General features: G+C 36.8%; 1 protein-coding gene across 1 annotated transcript in view; it reads left to right on the top strand.

The window, feature by feature from the left end:
* ALK (ALK receptor tyrosine kinase) overlaps window positions 1-24,454 on the top strand; it is a 641,419-nt gene that overhangs the window by 571,678 nt on the left and 45,287 nt on the right. Inside the window, exons 12-15 of the mRNA XM_087883123.1 lie at window positions 3,713-3,875; window positions 10,519-10,666; window positions 15,126-15,257; window positions 18,039-18,183. Of these exons, the coding sequence (XP_087739249.1) occupies window positions 3,713-3,875; window positions 10,519-10,666; window positions 15,126-15,257; window positions 18,039-18,183 (588 nt within the window). The remainder of the gene's footprint in view (window positions 1-3,712; window positions 3,876-10,518; window positions 10,667-15,125; window positions 15,258-18,038; window positions 18,184-24,454) is intronic.

Here is a 24,454-nt window from a genome sequence, read left to right as displayed (position 1 = left end):
TTCCAAAACTGGAAAAGAGAAATGGTAATCTATTTCAGTTTTAATTTGGATGTATTTTTATTTTCCAACTGCTCGATTACCACATTTACCTAGGCTAAGTACAGTATAGCATATAAAATGAAAGTTACAATAAAAGTCTGATGTTGTTAGCTCCTGAGGCTATTTGTTTTCCTTTGCCCAATGTAGGACTGGCCCTGTTCCCACCAAGTCTCTAATTCTTTATACTGGTCAGTATCTACATTGGCATATTCTTGGAGATGTTTCACAAGGCAAGGTAAAAGAATACATATTTTATGAGGGAAAGGCTCCAGATGTTCTTCCCAGGATCTCGGATAGTAAGGACATCTTAAGTACTGAGAAGCTGCTGTCTGCCAAGAGAGGGCAAAACTGGATTGAGGGAGTCAGGGGCCTATCAGCCTCTTCATATAGGTGGATCCTATTTAGCATTTCAAAAAGAAAAGAAAATTTAGATGTGTTTGAATTATACCACAGCCCCTGCTGGATATTACTTCCCGACCCCCTGTTGAAGATACTTGAATACAAATCTACAAAAACAAGTATGAAAAGTAATTTTTAAAGATAGAATATGGGGATGATAGTGGTCCTTAGAGGTAGATAAGACACCCTCACAAAATTGTCATCTGACCAACATCTTGTGGCCACAGGTCCTGTTCAGAATAAGGTGGATATTTGAGCCAACATTAAACATAAGAATAAGAAAGAAAAATAAGAAATTCAGTTTGAAATAATACTGAAGGCATTATGAAGCAATGCTTCTCCAGAATTGTTTTTCAATAAAGGATTCAATAAAATTATTAACAGAAGAAGAAATATTTCTTTGGCATCATTATTAGGTGATTTTGTAACAGCACAAAAAAGATAGAAATTATCTTATAATTTCTTATAATATTTTTGTCAATGGCCCAGTACTGTCTAATGGTTGCTATTTACATCAAGCAATGACCACTACTAGTAGTTCGAAATAATTAGTACGAATAATTGGATATAGTCTAACTTTTTTATATACATTATATTATTTATGTCTGATTAACTGTCTTAATGATATGTCTGGCATAAAAAGTGTTGCAAGTTCTTTCAGGCTTGAAGGTCACGAATATTTAGGAGTACAGGTTTGTGAATACGAAATAGTGTCACGCATCTTTTAGCACATTCTTACTTTATGTTTGGGCACCAATTAGCAGTGTCAGAAAAAATGTAAAGAATTAAGCAATGTCAGACTTAGAATGTAAAGGATAAGCTCATGATATAGGAAACTCATTAAACAACAATTAAACTGTCCTTATTTCTTAATGAGACATGGGGATAAATCTTCACAGTTCAATTTTTCTTGTTTAATCTTCTCTCTTGCTGTATGATTTTTCTCTTTTCTTAAAAAAAATCTTTTTTCAAGGTCACTTGCTACCACTTGAGGGAACATGTTTAATTTTTCACCAGAGATAACGCAACTGTTTCTTAATATTCCTGATATAAACTTTTGCTTGCTCATTTTATTTAACATATGCTCTGTTACAGCTGGTCCAAACCTACTGGGACAGAAAAGTGTTAAGACTTTGAGATTGCTGGCAGGATATCCCTCTGTTTTTCTGATTTGCAGTTAAACAGAGGAACATCAATTTCTGTGAGAGTGCAATACTTTCCAAAAAAGATTAAGTTGGCTAGGGAAAGGTTCAAGTAGGAAATGTAGCTTGCATTCTACTTCAGAATCTTTACTCCATTAATATGAAAATCTTGGATTCTTCCACATGGTTTCTCATTCTTTCTCTTGAGGCATTATGAAACTAGGAACATCAGGAGTGCCTTTGACATCTCACTGAAGGTAATGCAAAGCTTCATTTATATTACAGATCAGGATTACATCCTTTATAGCCTGATGCTATAAACAATCTTGCCACAGCATAAGGCTATCACATAGAAAGTATATGACAAATTGTCCCCTTCAGCTCTAACACTTATTTGAGAAATTATTAATCACCATATTAACACTGCCCCATGGCATCAGAGTCATGAAATCCTGGCTTCTGGATCTTCAAAATACGGACAGTTTAGTTTTGTTGGATAAAAGAATGGATTCAATGTTAAGAAAAGCACAGAGGATGCAATAATTAGAATATATAGAGCATGTACTGTCATTGTAGGAGCTTCTAAGATCCATTGGTTCCATCTTGAATGTGCTAAAATTATTTCACTGGTATATCATAATGAGTCACTGTATAGGACAGGCCTATCTCAGTGCAATAAAAATCTCAGCCTAAGAATGGAATTCTAAAAGTTACAAATTCTTCTCATTTTTCTGTCTCATGGGCTTTATTTCCCATTTCTGGAAGCAGATGTGTAGACAAGAAAGTTCCAAGCCTTCACATTAAGATACTCTTTCTAAAAGTGGTTAATTTATTACCATTATATCAGTTCTCCAAGAAGGGCAAAATAATAAACATATAGTTATCACATAATTTTCATTGTGGTTTAAGTTCCTGAAAAATTTAGGGCACCCATTTTGTCCATTATTCTTTCATGTATATTTGTTTAAGTGTGGCATGTAAAATTTGATATATCCATTGGTATAGGCTCTGTGGACTGAAAAAGATGTGCAGTTCTTTTTCAAGTTGTGCATTTCTCATCCTTGATTTTGGAGTTTTTTTATCATACCCTTTTATTATGTTTAAGAGAATAGCAAAATCAATAAAATAGTATAACACTATCAAAGTAATACAAAAACCCTCAATAAAGCACAGTCCAGTCCTAAATTCAGGTTTTCTGAAAGTAAATTCTACTGAATTTAATTTGGAATGAACACTTTAAAGGCCTCTTCAGGTGTTGGAAATCTGTATACTGCGCCCACCAATCATTCTTTGGGCTTTGGAGATCTGACATGGAACTGTTCTTACTTGAATGTAAATGCCACTTCCCCCACAATCAGGAAACCTGCTTTATTGGGGCTCAGATCACAGGGAACGCTGCATTTGCATTCAAATAAATACAATTATAATTCCTTTTCAGAATTTGCACCTGAACACGTGAAAGTCTGGGAGAAAAAAGGACATTCTCAAGCCATTTTCAAGCATTCAGCTGAACTTTAAAAAATTAAAATGCGAGTCACAATGGAGGGGGAACCCAAATCACACAAATATAGCTAAAAGCAATTGCAATTAAGTTTTAATTGCTTCATGGTATCATTTTTCTCCATCAGTGTAAATTAGGGGCTAATAATTTGTTATCTGTAGATTTTACATTAACTGGAGAGCATTAAGGGATGATTCTTGCGTTATGAAGGGTTGGCTTAAGCTATATTAGAATTGAGTCTGTTGTATACCTCTACTCCATTCCGTTTTCCTTCAGTTTTCTCTCTGTGTTTTTTTTTCTACTCTATATCTATTGAAGATACTCAGACCTTATTGAGTTCCTTTGGGATTATCTCTCATTTTCGTTTCTTTCCTACAATTTTTTTTTCTCCTTCAAATCTCAAGGTTCCCCCAAGTTTGCTCCTACCAGCAGATCTATTCTGCTTGTGCTTTGCAAGAGAGGGGGGATTCTTTGTTAACCAATAAGAGTACATGGCATATTGGAACAATTGAATGTGAAGTTTATTTCTTTAAAGAGGGTCATATAGATTCTTCGTTTGTTGGCATGCAGTTGAGGATATTAACTGCCACCTATTTAATACTGAGGATATACTTGCACGTGTCTCTTTCAGATAATTGGGTGTTTAATACCTGTGGTGCCACTGGATCACAAGGGCCTACTCAGACCCAGTGCAATGATGCCTATAGGATCTCTAATTTCAGTGTACTGGTAGGAACAGAGGAACATTTTCCTGGTGTACAGATATGGAGAGTTCCTGCAGACAATATATACAGGTGAGCTTTCTTTTACTTATTCATTGAAACATTGATATCCTATTCTTCAGCCCTAAAATGTTCCCAGACTGATTTACAGAATAATATGAGCAAGACAGTTGCTACTCTAAGACTGCTATATATATACACCGGTATACAGTATATATTTAAAAAATGATATGGAAAGACAAGAGGAAAGAAAACTGAAAGGTACTCAATCATAATTTATTTGTTTCTTACAATAGTTACTATGTTAAAAAAATGAGCTGGCAGCTGGCAGAAAATCTGCAGAACTTGATCTCTAAAATCTGCAGAGCTTGATCTATTTTCCCTCAACTTTGCTAAGCCTTGAAACGTGAAAAAATGAAGAGACTAAGAAATTTCCCCATTGCCTTCAAAGGGCAGAACTGGACTTTATCAATTATTTCAGGGACTAGAAAGAAAGAAAAAACCCTTACTCCTGAAAAATGTAGGGTGAACTAATGACCCTAGATTTTATCCTTGGCCAGTTCCATTTAAAAGAGCTTAATTAGCCTGTTGTGCAGATGAGCCCATGTCTAAGAGCTGTGATTAGCATTTACAATTATAGCAGGTATGAAATGGCATAAGGAACTCTCACATCCGTGCTGTAGTATGAGTAGAGCAGTAAACCTTCTATCATAGTTTAAGGAGAGAATTGTGCAGTTAAATATGAAACATCTAGTCTTATGGGAGTGGTAGAACAGTATCCAAGGATACCATAACACTTCTGGCAATTCCAAGAAATCTTTTTCATCCCATTATAATTAAATAAATATTAAAAGCTTATGGTGTAATCCAGTGCAAGGAGTTAGGAAATGATCAAAATCTTGCAACAACTCATTGAGAACTCTCCAAGGTTTTCTTTTGTAATATCTTTGTAGTTTTCTGTAATTTTCTCCTTTTCTATATGTGTATTTATGGGGCAGGGGAATTGTCAGATTCATTATTTCACAACAGTTGATGACTTAGGTTGCTCCCAATATAAGCCCTACCCCCAAAATAAGCCCTTGTTAAGTTCCCACCCACTCCATTGCAACTGGTTGCATAAGGTGGAGTGAGGCGCATGGGTAAAAATCAAGCTAGGGCAGAGATGGGGGGGGTAGAGCTGCCCCACATGCCCCACACCCTCTTACCTTAGGATAGTTGCACCTAGGCCTCCCACTCCCCGACACCTGCCTCGCCTTGCTGGCCCACTTCTTCTATGGCCGCTTGCCACACTTGCGCATGTTGCCCCCCAGCCTCCGTTTCACCCTGCAGCTAAGAAATGAGCTCCAGATTGATGTGTGCAGCACCGGCCCAGCCTCCATTTTGCCATCAGGAAAGGCCTCGGATGGTAAAACAGAGGCTGGGAGTGCTGCACGCAAGTGGTGACAATTGCCCGCAGAAGAAGTGGGTTGGCAGTGGCCACATGGGCTCCTACTAGAGAGGGCTGTTGGTACCACCACTGTGAGATGAAACAGTGGAAAAGACTTCTCCTGAAAATAAGACCTAATGCCTCTTTTGGAGGCACAAAAAAATTAGATCGGGTCTTATTTTGGGGAAAACACAGGTAATAACTCTTCATACCCTAACAGGTTACAAACAAATATCTTTTCATCCTGTATACATCCCTTATTTATAAGCAATTCCTTAAAACATTAACTTTTCCATTTTTATGTCAAAATAAAGGATTATTATGCCTTTGCAGAAAATGCCTTTAATTTTGATTAACTAAAATAACTTTATATTCCTTAACAGTCTTAAGTTTCAATCAAATATTGTTGTGTTATTTTTTAAATCACAGTATTAACTGATATCAAAAATAGGTTTGTATTTTGTTTTCTGCTTAGAACCTCTAGCATCCAATTTCTAATATTATCACTTATCTTTGTACTGACCTTGGATAGCCAAAATAAATCTCAATAGAAATTGTTTATTTTTTAATAGTTAATTCCAAAATCTGATAATAAAAATCAATGTTCCATATTTATCTGGACCATTAATCCATATATAACTTTCTTAGATCAAAATGCTACTTAGTTATTTGCTATTTATTTCAAATTCTTTTTCTTAAGCCTATATTTAATTTTTCTTTTGTTCAGAGTTGAAAATAAACTTACCTGATAAAGACTTTTCCAATATGTTATTTCAAAAGACTCTAATAGCTTTAAGTTGATGGTAGGTAATTTTAGAAATGATTAGAAAGTAAGGCATGCAAATGAATTGTCATTTAAAGATGCTGCCATATTTACGAGGAAGATGGCTGATTATTTCATTTCCCAGCATTCAAAATGTCTTGTGGTCTTCTCATGAAGAGCAATTGTCTAGAGTACACATGGGTGACGTTTAATCCTCTTCTTATCCAGAGAGGTTCTAAAGAATTGCTCTATTCATTGGAAATTCCTATGATTTTGCTTTTGTCATTTTGATGAAAACCTTCCATCTTCCTGATTATTCTGAAGGGCTATTTCTGCATATTCTATGATAGGATGGATGGATGGATGGATAGATCATAGATAAAGCTCCCTGCAGTGCCCAAATTAGCCCATAGTAGTTTAAACAGCTGAGACACGACTTGGTGAAATTGAGTTGAAAAAGTACCCAAATCTGCTCACCTGCCCATTTTTAGGGAAATTGCTGCTAATGAAAAAAAAAACCTAATAATGTTTCATTCAGCCATTTAGAAAAGAATGACTTGCCTGTGGGAGAACAGGTGGGAAGAATTTTTCAAGGTTGGCATGTAGTATGAGTATATATAAAATATTGCCCTGATGTAAAAGAGAAGAGTAAATTATATGTACAGAGGTCTCATTTATTTAATGTTAATGCTGTGGGAAGAAACAACATTTAATAGTATCCCAAGGCTGATTGTATTCTTTAATACACTAGCAAGTAGATTGTTTTGACTCAACATGTCTCTAAAATAAGCAGAATTAAAGCATTAAAACATGAAAGACAAAATGTACAACATCCCATTAAAAAAGCTAGACACTATATTGATGACTTGTAAGTTTTGTTCTCTATATTGCAAGATATTTTAGCCTGTTGCACAATACCAGACATAGACGCTTATTTAGGATATCATGGAAGCACTTTCCTTTGATTGAGATCTCTAGCTAAGAGAAATTACTGCAATTGGCTTAGCTGAGTTGATCAGAACATTCCTTTGGGTCAATTTCCCTAGCAACTTATACTGTTTCTGTTGTTAGATCTTCAGTATTGCTAACCCTGGTTCCTTGCATGATATCAGCTGAAGCTCTTCGGGCCTTAAAATACATCAAGACATGATGGGGTGTGGGGTATGACATTGGAGAAAAGGATGAATTTCATTTTTGGCTAAAATATGACGAAATGAATGAGCTTTTTTAAAAGGGGGGGCATCCCTTACAAAGGAGCAAAAAAAGTGAACAATTAAATGAATATGAAATAAATTGTCCATGTGGAGCATTTTATTGGTGGTTTCCTCTAAGTTTAAGAGTCTAGTATATCTTTAAGTAGAATGAGCTCAGTTAGATTCCATATAGAATCTAGTCTGATAGAAAAGTCTGATACTTGATTTATCTACTGGCAATAAGCACCATGCTTTTGAACACCAATTAATCCATTCCTACAATAGTGTTTCTCAACCTTGCCAACTTTAAGATATGTGGCCTTCAATTCCCAGAAATTCCCCAGATACATGCTATACTTATAGGCTACTTGTGATATTAACATTTTCAAAGGGGTTTGTGTGAGAGAGGGGGGGGAGAGAGGGGAGAGAGAGAGAGAGATGCATTTCAGTAGGCATTTGTACTTGCTGCCTACTCCTTGATTTTTCTTTATTCTATTATTGCCATGGAATGAAAGCAGATTTAATTTCTACAAAGTTATTTTCTTAACTACAACCATTTAGGGGTTTAGTGTTTTGGTGTGGTGTGGTGTGGTGTGGTGTGGTGTGTGGTTTGGGCCAAGAAAAGCCCATTGCCAATGACTCCTTGCAAACAAGAGACATTTTCCCCAGTTTCCAGCTCAATCACATCTTTCATTTCATTTCTTAAACCAGAGTAAGACTGATTAAAAGTGTTAAGAAAGGGCAGAAAAGCATTGTTTTCAAGGCCATTGTTGGAAGCAAAATGCTTGGAAGTTTTTCTACCTGACATGCAAAATAATATAATCAGCTGTGGGTCATGTGCATTGTGATGTATTTTGGACTGAAGAAATCATTGGTGCCGTCCACCATCACAGCATGCATGCATTGCCCTTATGATATAATCTATGTCTGTCTAAAAACAATGGAGTAGTTCTCATTGCTGATAGAGATTTTCATCTCTAACTGAACTACGGGGAGATGAGTAGACATCAACACCAACTGCAGGAACATTATGATTTTCAGTATTGTGAAGGGACTTGAGCTCCATGGGGTTCCTTAATTATAATGGTTTCCTTCTTAGTTTGGGGCAATGTTTCCTTTTTTAGTCAGGCAAACTCACAATATGCCTTCATCTAGCTGGTGACTTCTGACAAGTAAAGAGTCTGATCTTCTCTTTCATTGTCCTCAACCTTACCAAGGGTCCTCTGAAACTAGTTCCATGTTGGTTCTCTTCCTCTTTAAGTCACTTTATAGGTATAATACTGTTTATAAACTAGGAAGCTTTCAATGGTACAAGAAATACCTAATCCATTTTAGAATCACTCTCTACAGTAGTCTTTCTCTAAACTGAAACCAGCAACCCATCTATAACAACCATTAGAGTTCTCTGGCTGAAAGCCATCACCTCTGTTTTGAAGCTGCTTCTTCTCACAGGTTTTCCTGGGTGATGTTTAAAATGTGTCCCTTTGCCTGTCTATATCTATTGCCCCTCCCTCCCTCCCTCCCTCCCTCCCTCTCCCCTAAATCTAAACTTTTTCTTAAGTATAACTTTTTGTGATTGAGTGTCCACATGGATGCCTGAAGAGCCAAAAGGAAACTAATTCTGAGGGCAGACTCATCATAAGAAGGCTCCATAGAATTCTTCTGGCATCTGCAGATTTATATACTACTTTTTAAATATATATTCTCTTCCAGAATAATTCATGTCCAGTTCATGTCCTCACAAGCTTAAGCACTTTCTCTTGGGACTGGTGCCCACCTCAATTTCTTTTTTCTGTCATTTGGCTGATTGATTATTAGTGAAGTGTCATGGCACAGATGATTGATTCTGTCAGCAACAACAAAAGTAAAAATTAGATATATTCAGATCCAACTCCTTATCATTTTAGGGAAGAGCCTGATGGCTGTTCCTTAGCAGCAAATCCTCACTTTTGAAATGCATCATTGCCAAAGAAGATACTGTGCACCTGGGATCCATTCTTGTTTTATTTTTTACATCAGGATAGGATTTTTTTTTAATATTTCCAGATTTGTTAACTTTTAATTTTAATTTTAGTACCACAGCCTGTTCTGTTACTAATTTTATTCCTGCTATTTAATGGTGACAATAGAATGGAATTACATTTTTAATATGTATTTTTAAACAGCTTTTTTTTTTTGCTCTGTGTTGCTCTGGTAAGTGCTTTATAGGAAAGAGAAAATTAAATAGAACTCAAGGAAAAATATGCAATCAATCCAAGAGAAAAAAAGGTTAAGATCTCAATTTGTTAGTATTCTTTATCTACATTTTTCAGAGCCCCTCCCCCCCAAAAAATTCTATAGCAGTCAGTCCATGCCCCAAGTCAAACAAATTGCTTTGACATAGAAAAGACCATCAATTGGCTTCTTACGCCATGATTTAGTGTCCCTCAAAACAATAATAATGCAGCAAGCATGGATTTCTTTTGCAAAACAAGTCCCCATTTTTGTATCCCCAGATATTGTCAAAAACACCATTGTATACATTCTTGTTGCTTCAACTACTGTCATTCATCCCAACAAGATGATAATTGGCACTATAGGAGCCGTGCAAATTTGCCATGCATTATCGATGGCAGAACAAATGCCCTCTTTGTAGCTATAGGCTTTGACAAATGTGTAGAGTTGTAACCTGAAGCTAACTGTTCTTCTTTCACAGCTGGTGAATGAGGCACTAAGAGCGTCTCTCTGGGTTCCTGACTTTATTGCTTATATGCAAAACCTACTCTTACACAGAAAAATATGGCCCCTAATTGCTGCCAATTAGCCCTGCCAGCTTGCCTTGCTGAATAGTGCACCTCATTAGCCATTACAGTTTCCTGCTGAAAATCAGCTCAATGCCTCCTGCTCCTCCTAGCATCTGTTCAGGAGCTCCTATCTCATGGCCATCATGTCCTCTCATGTGTCAATTGCTGCCTTATTAAAGAATGATAGCTTGCATTATGGAAAGTGACACATGAGCATAATCGGATCAGATTCCAAGAATACCCCCCCCACACACACACACACACACTTACTTTATGAGCCATTTAGAGCTAGGGAGCCAATGTTTTCAGCAAATCCTTTGGCAGTTTCTAATCATCTTGAAGGAGTTTAGATTCTGGGCTACTTAAACCTGTGACCAAGATATAGCAAAGAAGTATCACTTAGTTGTCAAGCAAATGTAAAGTTTAGAAAATGACAAACCCAGGAAACAAAATCTGTACTAGGTTATTCTGTGGTCAGAATAAATAATTCTGGTTGTATTTCTCTTATGACATTTTGCCTTTTTCTGTTTTGTTATTCCTTTACCTGCAGCATCTCAGGCTATGGAGCAGCTGGTGGCAAAGGGAAAAACAGTATGATGAGATCACATGGTGTGAATGTTGTGGGAATATTTCCACTCGAGAAGAATGATACCTTATATATCTTGGTGGGACAACAAGGAGAAGATGCTTGTCCCAGTGTAAGTGATTATCCTTCCACCATTTATTATAATGATGTTTCTTCTCATTTCTGTGCAGCTGCTAAAATCTTGGCATCCTGAGCTTCCCAGACTTTGTCCTATTGATTGTATCCTATTCTTATAGGTTTCCCATCATCCAACAAAAGTATCTGGCCCAGGAAAAATGGCCTGTTCTGATCCAATTGCACCCCCACATACAAACATTTCCTCTGCTCTATGCCAAATGCCACTGTAGATCAATCACTCCATCTGCCATCCTGACTGCACACAGCCTATCGTTACATCAGGCAATGCATTTTCAGAGATTTCAAATGATGTCCACCTTTTGCCAAGTCTGTTCTTCTGAATGGGAATTTGATTTCTAGTATAAAATGCTGCTGCGGCATCTGGGTAAACTGTCTAGTGGAGAAGGGGACAGGATGGATGTGACTGCTGATGAGTTGGGTATTAAGCAAGAAGCTGGTACTAACCATTGCTCTGGCTCTTTACTTACCCAGTAAATAAAACTCATCTATCTTGAGAATTATTGTGGATGAAGCATCTTAGTGTACAAACTGGAAGCCTGCTTGGTTCTAGAGCACCAGGTATGACAGCTGGATTCCTGCAGGCAATTGTGGGGGGCGGCGGGGAGGACGACAGATGATAGGACAATGATTTAACTGAGTTATGAGTATGATGGATTCAGGCACATTTTTTTCAATTTTGATTTATTTTTCTCATGGGAACGCCAAGATGCAGAAAATATTCAGTGGTATCTTTTGAAAACGCCCAGCTTTTTGTTCTTTGTATTTTTAAGGAATCTTGTCTTGAGCATCTTTTGGATGGCTAAGATCCAAACAGTCATTCTTTATGCTCTACCTGAACAAATGAAATGGGGGGTTCTGTCTCCATGACAAGGGTTAATTGCACAATATTAGAAAAATAGCTATCTAACAAAATGAAATCCAATGGTGAAAAAGTAAGGTTCTACATTTAGGCAAGGAAAACCAAATGATATGTGTAGTATAGGTGGTACCTTGCTCAATAGTAGTCACTGTGAGAGGGATCTTGGAGTCTGATGGACAATCACTTAAATATGAGCCAGCAGTGTGCTGCAGCTGCCAAAAAAGTCAGAAAAGTCCTAGGCTGCATTAAGAGAGGGATAGAATCAAGATCATGTGAAGTGTTAATATCACTTTATACCACTTGGTAAGTACCACACTTGAGATACTGCATCCAGTTTTGGTTACCACAATATAAAAAAAGAAGTTGAGTCTCTAGAAAAAAAACAGAGAAGAGCACAAAGATTATTAGGGGATTGAAGGCTAAAACATATGAAGAACTGTTGCAGAAATTGGGTATGTCTAGTGTAATGAAAAGGACTAGTGCTTGACATGATAGCTGTGCTCCAATATCTAAGGGCTGACTCAAAGAAGAGGGTGATCAACCTATTCTCCAATACATCTGAAGGCAGGACAAGAAGCAATGGATGGAAACTAATTGAGGAAAGAAATAATCTAGAACTAAGGAGAAATTTCCTGACAGTTAGAAGAATTAATGAGTAGAACAATTTGAATCCAGAAGTTGTGGGTGCACCAATATTGAAGATTTTTAAGAAGAAATTGGACAACTATTTGTCTAAAATGATATAGGATTTCCTGCCTGCACAAGGGGTTGGATTAGAAGACCCCCAGCATTCTTTCCAACTCTGTTATTCTGTTATTCAGATTCCCCTGATGCTTCTTATAAATGAATACAAGAGGTTGATTGTCCTTTCAGAACCAGACAATTTTGCTTATTTTTTATCTGTGATCTGGGCATTGCAGCGTACTCTAATATATGATGTCATTAAATTACAGGCCACTGTAATCTTTACAAGAATTTATTGAGTGGTAATGTAATCGAGGCAAAGATATTGCATTGACTTTGTGAAAGTAGTAGCAGTAGTTTTAACTTGATTGGATTGTAATCAGTTATGTGTTTGCTGTGAAGTGTGTTTCATATGCATAGTATTTATACCTAAAATACTGTGTGTGTGTGTGTGTGTGTGTGTGTGTGTGTAGAAACCCAACTATGATGTTACAATTGGAGAAGAGATGGCTAATCAAACAACTTTGAGTCACGTTGTTAGATTAGCCATCCCTCCTCCAGTTGTGAATTGGATGGAGCTAGTAGATGTTTTCTTATGACACCAAATGGCCCTTGAAGGACCAATTCTAGTCGAGCTCCTAATGATCAACAAATTAAATTTAAAAGTTATATTTAGTAAGTTAGTACAGTTCTCTTTTTCTTCTTGTAAAGGTTAAATTATTGTAACTGGTTAATAATGTATATAAGCTACAGAGTAAGAATAATGCATGTTTTTCTGTCTTTGGTCTGAAATTCTTATTGTGAAGCATGAAGCATGACCAAAAGTGCTTTTCTTCTTTTTAGAGATTATAGATTAAATTGATCTAAACAACATGGCATTGCCTGATGTATTCAAACAATACATCTGAAGCAGAGGCCAAGTCCTGCCTGTGTATTATTTGATAAACATAAGAGAGAGATGTTTGGATAAACAAAGAACAGTATGAAGTCATGGACATAGTTCCTTGTAATGATTTTCAAGGAATTAAATATCTCAGTCATTTGGCAGCCATCAAGTATCTACAGAAGCATCTGCAGTAGGGGTGAAAGTCTGCATAAACACAATTGCAGTATCACAATCCAAGTTCTCTCCCTTTTGTATGTATGATGTTGTGGCATGGGATAGGGTTTGGCTCACCATGCTATGCCTGTCATCTTACAGATTTTGAAAATGCTACAAAATACCTTGGGGTGCAATCAATTAGTTGCAAAAGAGTCACCTCCAGGTGAGATGGGGAGCATATAAAATGGATGGAACATTCAAGAAAGTATATAAATATACTGTGGCTATTTGATCACTGTTCAGAGGCTGAATAATGGATTATAATGAATAAATGATCCAATTTGATTGATTGATTTAAATGTTTATGGTTGCCTATTACAAATTCATGACTCTGGGAAGCTAACAGCAATTTAAAACTATATAATAAAATACAACAATTTAAAAAACAGCACAAACACAATCAGCTTCTATCTGCATGGCCAGTTCAAAAATTAGGCAAGCAGTAGTTCAAAACATCTAGAGGAAATTGGGTTCACTATCCTTAGAGTGGGATTAATTTAATCCCTCAAACATGAAAAGTCAGGTTTGTATGTCACTTTAAGATTCATGAAAAAAAGCTGGAATATAAGTAAGCATCTTAGCAATGTTAAACAGGTTTGGTTCTAATCCCTGAATAGGCTCTGGAGTGAATGCATCCAGTCACAGGTAATTTCTTATCTGTATGTTAGAAGTTCCCTAGAAACAGAATATATCCTTATTTGCACTGTGTCTATTCTGGCAGTAAAAGTTTATTAACAATATTTGTAAGACATCCCCATCCACATGGACTGTGAGCCAATCTAACGTATCCAATTTTTAATTAGTACTTCTCCACACACAGCATATGCCTCAGTGTGCAAGCCTACTTTTAGAAAAGAATATACTGAACTTCTAAGTCTCACAGTACAGATAGCATGCCAACATAAAATTAAAATCTGTGCTGTTTCCCAATACAGCCAGGATGGAGGCAAGATCTTCTTGCTGGGCCAAGGAGCAGAATGACAGACCCAACATTCATAACTCTGCCACTTATGTCCTCTCTGAGCTCAGTAGAGCAATGTGGTGCATTAGGAAATAAATTTCTAATAATTAAGCTTTGATGAAAAATCTCTTGAAATATTCAGGAAGACCAAATGGCTACTGGCAGGAAGATGGGGTTGTTTTTCAGTCATCTCTTTGCAAATAAAAATACACCATTGCCTGAGGGAATTGCCTAGCACTTTTATCATTACATTAAACAGCGAATTAGCACAGTTAAAAGCCAGGCAAGAACCTAATTTCTATTTCATAGTGCCTGTAACCTACTATCAGTTTCATGCCAATTGGCTTGGGCCTGTTCTAGACATGCCTCAGAATGAATTGATGCTGTACATCCCATGGTGACTCCTCAGTCTTCTGCTGCAGAATGTCTTATTTCATTGCTTTCTAGTGTATCATGCTATATTTCCTGTAATAAAGTCAACAAATCAAAACCTATGAGGAAGTAAAAGTCTCTAGCACACTCCTTTTCATACTAAGTTCATTGCAAACTGTTCCTTATGCAAAGGAGGATTCAGCCACAGTCTGAAAGAGCCAGATGGTAAATTTGATAACAAAGGTTGAATATTCCAGAATTTAATGTTCCAGTACAACTGAGGACAACTGGATTAGAGAAGACAGCTCTTTCACTTTGGAACTCTTCTCATTCTACTCCAGGTGTAATCTAAGAATTAGGCTAGGGATAATACAGGTTCAATAGCTCTGGTTTCCACGGAGGGGGCCAAGAAGAGATTTCTCGATATGAATTTATTTACCTGGTTATATATGCAGATCCATCATGCCATACAGAAAGTCTGCCGTGGAGAGAATAATGTGGTTGAAGATGAAATTAAAGCAAATGGAAGCATCCAAGAATGGGCAGGAGGAGGAGGTGGAGGAGGAGGTGCAACTTACATATTTAAGGTATTATTATGTTAAGGGGTACTTTATATTCTGATTATCGTCTCTTCTTTTGGAGGCAGAGGATTGAATTTGAGATTTTTTTCCAAACAAAATATTTCTCTAACACTAGGTTGTATTAAAAGAAAAGGTAAGCAGAAAAATTGAGGGTGTCAAAAACAGAATGAGTAGGAATCTGGCTTTGGGGAACTACAACTGAAAGAATATAAACCTTGAAGCAAAGCCCTGGTTCCTATATTTTCCACACCTTCCCTCTTCCCTCACAGCCTCAAGAAAGTCATTGTTTCTATTTTTTCTTAATAATTTCAGTTTAGTACTGTGCCCAAAGCATTAACTGTTTTTAGAGGTTTTGGGTTATTGCAGTTCCTTCATAAGAATACGTAGGAATCCATCATAGAGGGGGAAAAGTAGGGCTGTCTTAAGTGTCATGGTCCATATTTAAAATTTATGCAAGGTAAAGAGCTGCAAAGAAAACCTTACATGAACAGGTTTGAGTTTTTAAGGGTTGCCTGCCTCTTTTTTATTCCAAGATATACCTGTGTCATAGTTTGCATTACAGCTTTTCTATGTTTTCAACTCAAAATGGTAGAAAACTGTCACAGGTTTTCAGCAAACATAGCCAGCCAAGTCAGTTTATAATCTTAGCAAATTAGTAATGCTTATTGTTTTTAACTGAAATGAAAAATAGCATTTTTAAAAGGTTGGTGGTATTAATTTTAAATCCTACAATTCTGCAAGTACAGAGAGACTTATCCTAACAGCTATAGCTTATTATTGTCTGTTATGCTATAGTTCAGTGTTTCTCAACCTTGGAAGTGCTGGCTTGGGGATTCTGGGAGTTGAAGTCCACCCATCTTCAAGCTACCAAGGTTGAGAAACACTGCTATAGATCATTGTTCTCATAATGGATAATGACAAAAAAGGTTGCTAAGTCAAGGTAGTGATTCTCAGTACAATATAGTTCTCTAAAGAGTGATTGTGTTTTACCATAAACATCTGGAACAGTCTGTAGGCCACCAACATACTACCTAGAAGACTTCTCCATTAGCCTTATAATCATGGATACATATCACTTCCTCAAGTTCATGTGGGCTAATTGGAGTCACCAACTCCAAAGGGAGACTGGGCTGATTAAAGCAGCCTGCTCGAAATCTCTGATGTATCTGGCAACTTGTTTTTGTCCTGAACTTGATTTGCATCTATTTGAAGCTGTCAACTATTGATACATGGCAGGGTATTATCAATACACTGATGACATCCAAGTACATCTCTCTCCACTGAGCTAAGAGATGTGATAGAAGTCCTGATCCAATGCTTAGACACTGTCAGGGCCTAAACAATGAGAGGCAGATTCAGTCCAAGCAAGACTGGATGGCTGTTTGTTCAAATTCTGAGGTGACACTAATTTCAGTATTTGTTTGTTTGTTTGTTTGTTTGTTTGTCAACAAATAAAAAAACAAGTAACAAAGTAGACACAGACATGGACACATGAAAAAATTTTGGCACAAAAAAAGGATATAAATTGGCAAAACCTAGCGATAAACACATAGAATTATTACATATAATTGGGAACAGTAGGACAGGGATGGTAGGCACATTGGTGTGCTTATGCACGCCCCTTAAGAAACATGGAAAGGTATGTTAAAAGAAAGGGTGTGTGTATTGAAGGGTGTGTTAAAAAGAAAAGACTTGTAACCAAATAACCACCAGGTTACATCACTTCTACTGAAAAAGCAGTAGAGACTGTGACCAGGAGGGGTTTTGGCCAGGTGGACATAATAAAGGCACACCTTTGACATTTCACAGTTGGATTGCTGAAATGTGATTTCTTGCCTTTGAAGACTCCCTGGAAACTTCAGCTGGTGCAAAATGTGGGTACCCATGTGCTTACAAGACAAGACATGACAGTATAGTCATGTGATACTATTTTTATGGGATCTACATAGATCCCATAAAAAAATATGCTCATTTCTGAGCATAATTCAAGGCACTGGTTATCATCTACATGACTCTAGGTATCTTCGCAGCCACTTATCCTTCATAAATTCTGAACAGAGACTGCTTGCAGAAAGTACCTTCTTATCAATAGGTACAACTGAAGGGAGCATTGAAGAGCCATTTGTAATGGCTGCTTCCATCCTTTGGAATAGCTTAGCCATCAGGGCAAGGACCTTATAGCCATCTGGAGAATGATTAAGCCTGGCTAGTCCAGAAGGCCACAGCTGAAATCAGATCTGTGGCCACCAGTGACACTGCGATTGTTATTGTGTTGTAGTTTTATCATGTATCGTTGAATTTTTATCCGTATTGCATTATGCATTGTTTACAGAGGAGTGAGGCAGTTTATAAATTGATCAACTAGGGAACTGACTAATACATTCTAAAACTGCATTTTTTCTGCCCACCATTGGATTCTTTGAAGCCTTTAAAGCCACAGTAGCAGCACTTCAAAATTAAAGCCGGAAGACCTAAAACAACAAATACAGCCCATCAAGATTGCCAGTACAGGCACAGAAGCAACTGCTGTCTGGTTTATTTTGAAAAAGAAAATAAACATCTGTAAATTGTGGGTGGCATCCAAAAACAAAATTTGCTTGTAGCATCCAAAATCTATTAAGCCAAGATTTGTTAAATTAAGGGTTCACTGTGCATAAAAATGCAACAGTAATTTAGATCAATCTACAGCCCTGTGGGGGTTGTGAAGTACAGTTTACACATAAGGGACACATTTATTATTTGCACACCTGATACCGTTAAACTCTCATTTTATTTCTACCTTTGAAGATCGAGAACGGAAAGCCAGTGCCCTTGATCATTGCAGCAGGAGGAGGTGGCAGGGCCTACAGGGCCAAAGCCTATGTATTAAGCCATGAAAGGCTGGAGAATGATATGTCTATTCCGGGGTTCAATGGGAAAACTGGAGCCGCAGGTAAGAAATTGTTCCAACCTCTTTGCCGGGCTTAACAGAAGACGTGGTGTAAAAGCCATGGCTTGTGATCCACAAAGGAATTTCCAAGCAGTCAGAACACACATTTGGCATCAGCTGATCTATTTCTGCTGCCTGAAAAACAAGGGCTGTCTGTTGGAAAAGCAGCGGTCGGTGTCCTCAGACTGCTGCAGTGACAATTCATCAGACTAGTTCCCACTATCCATATGGTTCTCTCTTGTACATTCATAAAATTATTTGGATCACAGCCATTAACATTAGTGAAGAAGGATTGCTGGAGCACTATTGGTGGGAACGTAGAATCTACAGCTGTCGTTTTCTTCCCATATCGTTTTGCAAAATTATTCATGTTACTTTGCCCAAATTATAAATATTCATGAGATTTGTTCGAAGAGCATGATATGCTTCTGAATATATACAGTGCTTGAGAAGCAGAAAAAGTATAAATTATATTTTGACCAATTAATCAGAGTGATATCAGAATTTGAAAATAAATAAACTCAGAGTGAAGATTATTCAGTACAGATTAGCCATCTTTTATCCTTACAGCATATAGCAGCAGTTTGTATTTGCAGTTTAATAGATTTAAAATCATTTTAATATATATGTATCCTGTTCTGTTATTGATGAAAAAATATCTTTTTCAAATCAATCCACCTCTAAATGTTTTTTTAATTATCCTTATATATATTAAATATGGATTAATATATAGATTAAAATTAGATTAATATATAGATTAAAATTTTAAAAAGCTTCTGCAAAAATGTATACCTTAAAAGGGGATCTTTTGCCCTGTTATTCTTTCAGAGTCCTAATGTAGCTTCCTAATACTAGAGCAAGATTTAAGGGCAATTTATCTTTAAAAATAATAAAATAATCCCTGTTGCTGATTATGGGGGTAAATTAAGGTGACCAATCATCCCCCTTTAGGGAGGACAGTCCTTCTTTTGTAAGTTCTGTCCTCTCTCGAAAAGTGTCCTCCTACATGTCCTCCTTTTTGATATTTGAAGACTAATCTGTAAATCTCCGTATTCGATCAATGCCGAGCCAATCCGTTGCGTGTGATGTGACGTGTTTGTATTTGACATGACGATTCATCAAGGCTCAGTACAGTGCAGTAAGACGCAATTATGAGACGCATGCGCTCCTCACAGGAGAATTGTTTTGAGAGAGTGCACCACGCACAAGAGTGCGCCATATGCAGGTGGCTTTGTTTACTTCTTACCGAAACATGACACGGCACACACGCATGCATTAGACTCACTTCTTTCTCGGTGAATATTTCTTTTATTTATGATATTTTTTTCTTCAATTTATTTGTGTCCTTCTCATTGTAAAAAAGTTGGTAACCTTAGGGTAAAGGCAATATATGCTATTTATTCTGTGGCTCTGTGCTGAGTTAGAATGATCTTACAAACAATTCAGGTATCCACACTAGCTTGGTTTCATGGTCTTTATTTCTAGTATAACAACCATTTTTAATGTAATAGATATTCTATTCAGTCCAGGGTTCTTTCCTGACTCTTCCTTTCTAATTGCCCAAACTCCTTCAAAATATGAATTTAAAAGGTGCTCAGACTGTAACATTCTGTCTCTGGTAATGCAAAAACTCTCTGAGATTTATCTGGCTTCTGATAACAGTTGCCTACCACTTCTCTGAGCACATGTTGTTTGGAAGACAGATGGGCCCACAGGGTATGATCAAAAAAAGTCATGATAGCAGCCCTAACAATGCAAGTTCCTTCCTTCCTCCTTTCTTTTTCTTTCTTTCTTTCTTTCTTCCATTGTATGTTAAAAACAGGTAGAGCTTTGATCGCAACTGTCACAGCCATCACCTTGACCATAGTAGCAGACACCTATTTTGGGAAAGAAAAAGCTGGGTATGAGAAAGAGTAAATGGAAGTTTTAATGACTTTGGACACATTCCTTCCCATCACCAGCATGTCGCCACCAATACATTGTCACAAGGATATGCAGGTTCTGACAGTTCAAAAGCAAATGAAGACATTTCAATGATTTTGTGTACTGGATGTAAATGTAGACAATAAAATGCTTACATGGTGTATTGCACAGAGACAAAGAAAAATAATTGTCAGTATGTTATGTCTAGCTGACTATGTGACCAACAATAGCAAAATAGAAAATTGGAAATATAAATAAAACAGCTGATATGAACTACAGATATGAAAAGTTAGAAAAAGTAACAACAATCAAACCAGTAATGGCCAGCACTGAAGCAAACTGACATGCGGACATACCAAAGAATTAAAATAAGAAAATTGTGGCATATGCAGAATGATCAGAAGAAAAACTGGCAGCATTGATGTTTGAGCTCAAAAAAGATCTGGCACTTATAATGCAGGAATTGTAATCCTTACAATAACACACTTGTGTTATTAAAATAAGGATTAAAATATCTATTGAATAGATCAATCACCTTGCCTACAGTATGGCAATGGTGCTTACAGTTTCAGAATTAAAAAACCAAAAGCAAGCTCATATTCAATGGATTTTAGTTGAGAGGTTTTAAATTTTGGGCCACATTTGTTTAATTCTTTTAAAATTTTAAATTTTGTATTGGGATGTTTATTTTATTCTTGGCTGTGTACCGCCCTGAGTCCAGCAGGAGAAGGGCGGTATAAAAATTTAATAAAATAAATAAATAAATAAATCCCAAAGTCGAAGATCAGATTGGAGGCCAAGATAAACAAATTAAGACCAGATGCAAGTAATAAAAGGACCTTAAAGAGAAAAAATTAAAACAAAATGTAAGGATGAAGACCAACCTAATCAGAAAATATTGTTTTAGCATCAGAAAAAAATGAAGAAGCTTTGGAAATCATAAAACAAGAAATGATAGCAATAGCTATGAAAATGGAACACTATGAGGCACAAATCAACCAATTTAAACAAAATCAGCTATTTCGATCAGAGCAGAGCAAATTCTACCAAAGTATAAATGGTAATAAAAATTCTGAAAATGGAAAACCAAACAAAGAGGAGGCAATACCATTTTTGAAAGACCTATAGCAAACTCAAAAAGACTAATAAAAATGCTGGATGGATAAAAAAAATTGAGGATGAATTTAGTAAAAAAAAAAATCAAATGGAAGAACAAATAATAACAGGATAAAAGTGTAAAAATCAAATAAAAGGATTAAAAACTGGACATCTCAGGGCAACGTTTAATTGGATGCTTTGTCTTAAATATCTGACTTAAATTACATCTAATCCAGTGGTGGGCTGCTGCCGGTTCAGATCAATTCGGGAGAACCGGTAGTTGCAACCTGCTATCCTGTCCTACATTGCTTTGTATTTGATGCTGCATGCATCAAATACAAAGACACGTGCAAGCGAATTGCCATGTTTATTGACACCATACGCATGTGCAGACAATGTGCGCTTACATTTCTGGTGCTGGGCGAACCAGTTGTTACAGTATGTGACGTCCACCTCTGATCAAATTATACCTAAACAACTTAATGAAGTATTGCATAAAGGAAACATAGATGACTAATTAATAACTGGCAAAACCTGTCTGATTCAAAAAGAGCTAGTGAAAGGGATAACACCAGGAAACCACAGGCTGATAACATGCCTGCCTAAAATGTTTACGCTACTCATAAACATAATAGCAGACAATATCCAATTATTTAGAAGAAAATAACATCCAACCAGTAGGGCAGAATGAAAATAAAAGGAAAAACAATCAATCAATCCACTTCCGACTGATAAAATGGTTTCGGAGAATTGCAAAATCCGAAAAACTGATTTATATACATACATGGTCTAGATTGATTATAAAAAGATTATTATTCTGTGAATAATAACAGAGTTGGAAGGGACCTTAGAGATCTTCTAGTCCACCCCCTGGTTGAGCATGAGACTCTATATCATTTCAAACAAATGGTTGCCCAGTCTCTTTTTAAGAGCCTTCAGTGATGGAACACCCACAACTTCTGAAGACAAGCTATTCCGTTGGTTAATTGCTCTCACCATTAGGAAATTTCTCTTTAGTTCTAGATTGCTTTTCTCCTCAGTTAGTTTCCAACCAGTGTTTCTTGCCTTGCCTTTTGGAGCTTTGAAAAATAGTTTGACCCCCTTGTCTTTGTAGGAGCCCCTCAAATATTGGAACAGTGCTATCATGTCCCTCCCCCAGTCCTTCTTTTCATTAGACTAGACATACCCAGTTCCTGTAACCATTCTTCATATGTTTTAACCTCCATCCCCTAATCATTTTTGTTGCTCTTCTCTGCACTCTTTCCAGAGTCTGAACATCATTTTTGTATTGTAGTGACCAGAACTGGATGCAGTATTCCAAGTGTGGTCTTACTAGAACTTTGTAAAGTGGTATTAGAACTTCACATTATCTTGATTCTATTCCTCTATTAATGCAGTTTAGGTTTGCATTGGCCTTTTTGGCTGCTGCTGCACACTGTTAGCTCGTATTTAAATGATTATCCATTAGAACTCTAAGATCCCTCTTGCAGTTACTTCAGTTACTTATTAAGCCAAGTTTCATCTATATACCTATACAGTTGGTTTTTATTACCTAAGTGTAGAACCTTACTTTTATCTACATTGGATTTTATTTTGTTACATAGGGCTCGGTGTTCAAGTTTGTCAAGATCTGTTTGGCTCTTGAGCTTGTCTTCTGGGGCATTGACTATTCCTCCCAGCTTTGTGTCATCTGCAAATTTGATGAGTTCCCTTTCAATCCTCTCATGTAGAGCATTTATGAAGATATTGAAGAATACTGGGCCTAATTTATTATTTTATTTTTATTTATTAGTCCAATTTATATGCTGTCCTTCTCCATAGACTCGGGGCGGTTTACAATGCATTATAGCAATAGCCTGCATACTTTTTTGTATATACCTGCTTATTGGGGCTTTGGGGCCTCCCCTAAGCGGTGTTATTCTATACAAAGTTGGCTTATTGCCCCCACAATCCGGGTCCTCAATTTATCTACCTCGAAAGGATGGAAGGCTGAGTCAACCTTGAGCCTGGTGAGATTCGAACTTGCACTAATTGCAGGCAGCTGGCAGCTAAGTGCTAGCACTTTAGTCTGCTGCACCACTGAAGCTCTTCGGTGGTGCATTCAGTAATACAGAACCAATGGGGTACCCCACTGATTACTTCCCTCCGAGTGGATGTAGTTCCATTGAGTACAATTTTTCAACCAGTTGCAAACCCACTGGGTGGTGGTGCTGTCTATCCCACATTTTACTACCTTGCCAAGAAGTAGGTTCTTCAAAAGAAAGAACCTTCAAACCAACATCTTCTGTTTTTCTAATCAAAAGTAGACATTTGATTCATTACCACATTGTTGGATCATCAAATGTTTGAAAACAACTATTATCAATAAAAAACATTAGAATGTTTATAGAAAAAAATAATGAAACAATGGAAGACAAATTGGTAGCTGGAAATGAAAAATATGGGTTTGTCAATATTAGTGGAGGCATCTTCCAGGCTTATTATATCTTTCTTATTATATGGCATTTCTATGATCCCACTTTCAGTGATTTTGAAAAAACAAATCTTGGATACCACACAGCAAAAATGCTAATAAAACCTCACATTTGCTTTGTACTGATGGTTTGAAACTTTGTGGAAAATCAGAAATTGAAATCCTTCATTGACAAAAACTGTAAAAGATTTCAGCACAACTATAGCCATGGACTTTGGCCTAGAAAAATGTGCTGCCGTAGCAATAAATAGGGCTAAAATCACAAAAAGTAATGGAATTGAAATGCCAAATGGCTAAACCATCAGAAGCCATCAGGATGAAATCTACAAGTGCCTGAGCTTTTTATAATTGGATAACATCAAGCATGGCCAAGTGTAAAAAGTGATTAGTAAAGATATACATCCAAAGAGTGACAAAATTGAATGGAAGAAACATCAAGGCCATGAATACCTGGACCATAACTGTGATACAATAAACTGCTAGAATTATTAACTGAACATAAGCTGAGCAGGACAGTTTGGACCAAAACATAAGAAAACCTAGACTATTCACTATGCATTATATCCCCATAGTGCTACTGATAGATTATACCTGCCCTGCAGCAATGGAGGCAGATATTTATTTCAAGGCCAACGAACTGTCAAAGAAGAAAAGTATATATCAGCTGACTATGTGAAAGACAGCCAAGAACAAGCATTGATGCAAGTTAAAAATTGGAACTTGCTGAATATGCAAAACCAAAACATGGATATTGAAATAATGTAATAAAAATACTCACAG

The sequence above is a fragment of the Pantherophis guttatus genome, chromosome 1 (genome assembly GCF_059756535.1).
Source record: "Pantherophis guttatus breed Tessera chromosome 1, ASM5975653v1, whole genome shotgun sequence".
NCBI classification, from domain to species: domain Eukaryota; kingdom Metazoa; phylum Chordata; class Lepidosauria; order Squamata; family Colubridae; genus Pantherophis; species Pantherophis guttatus.
This window is presented reverse-complemented; position numbering and strand designations above follow the sequence as displayed.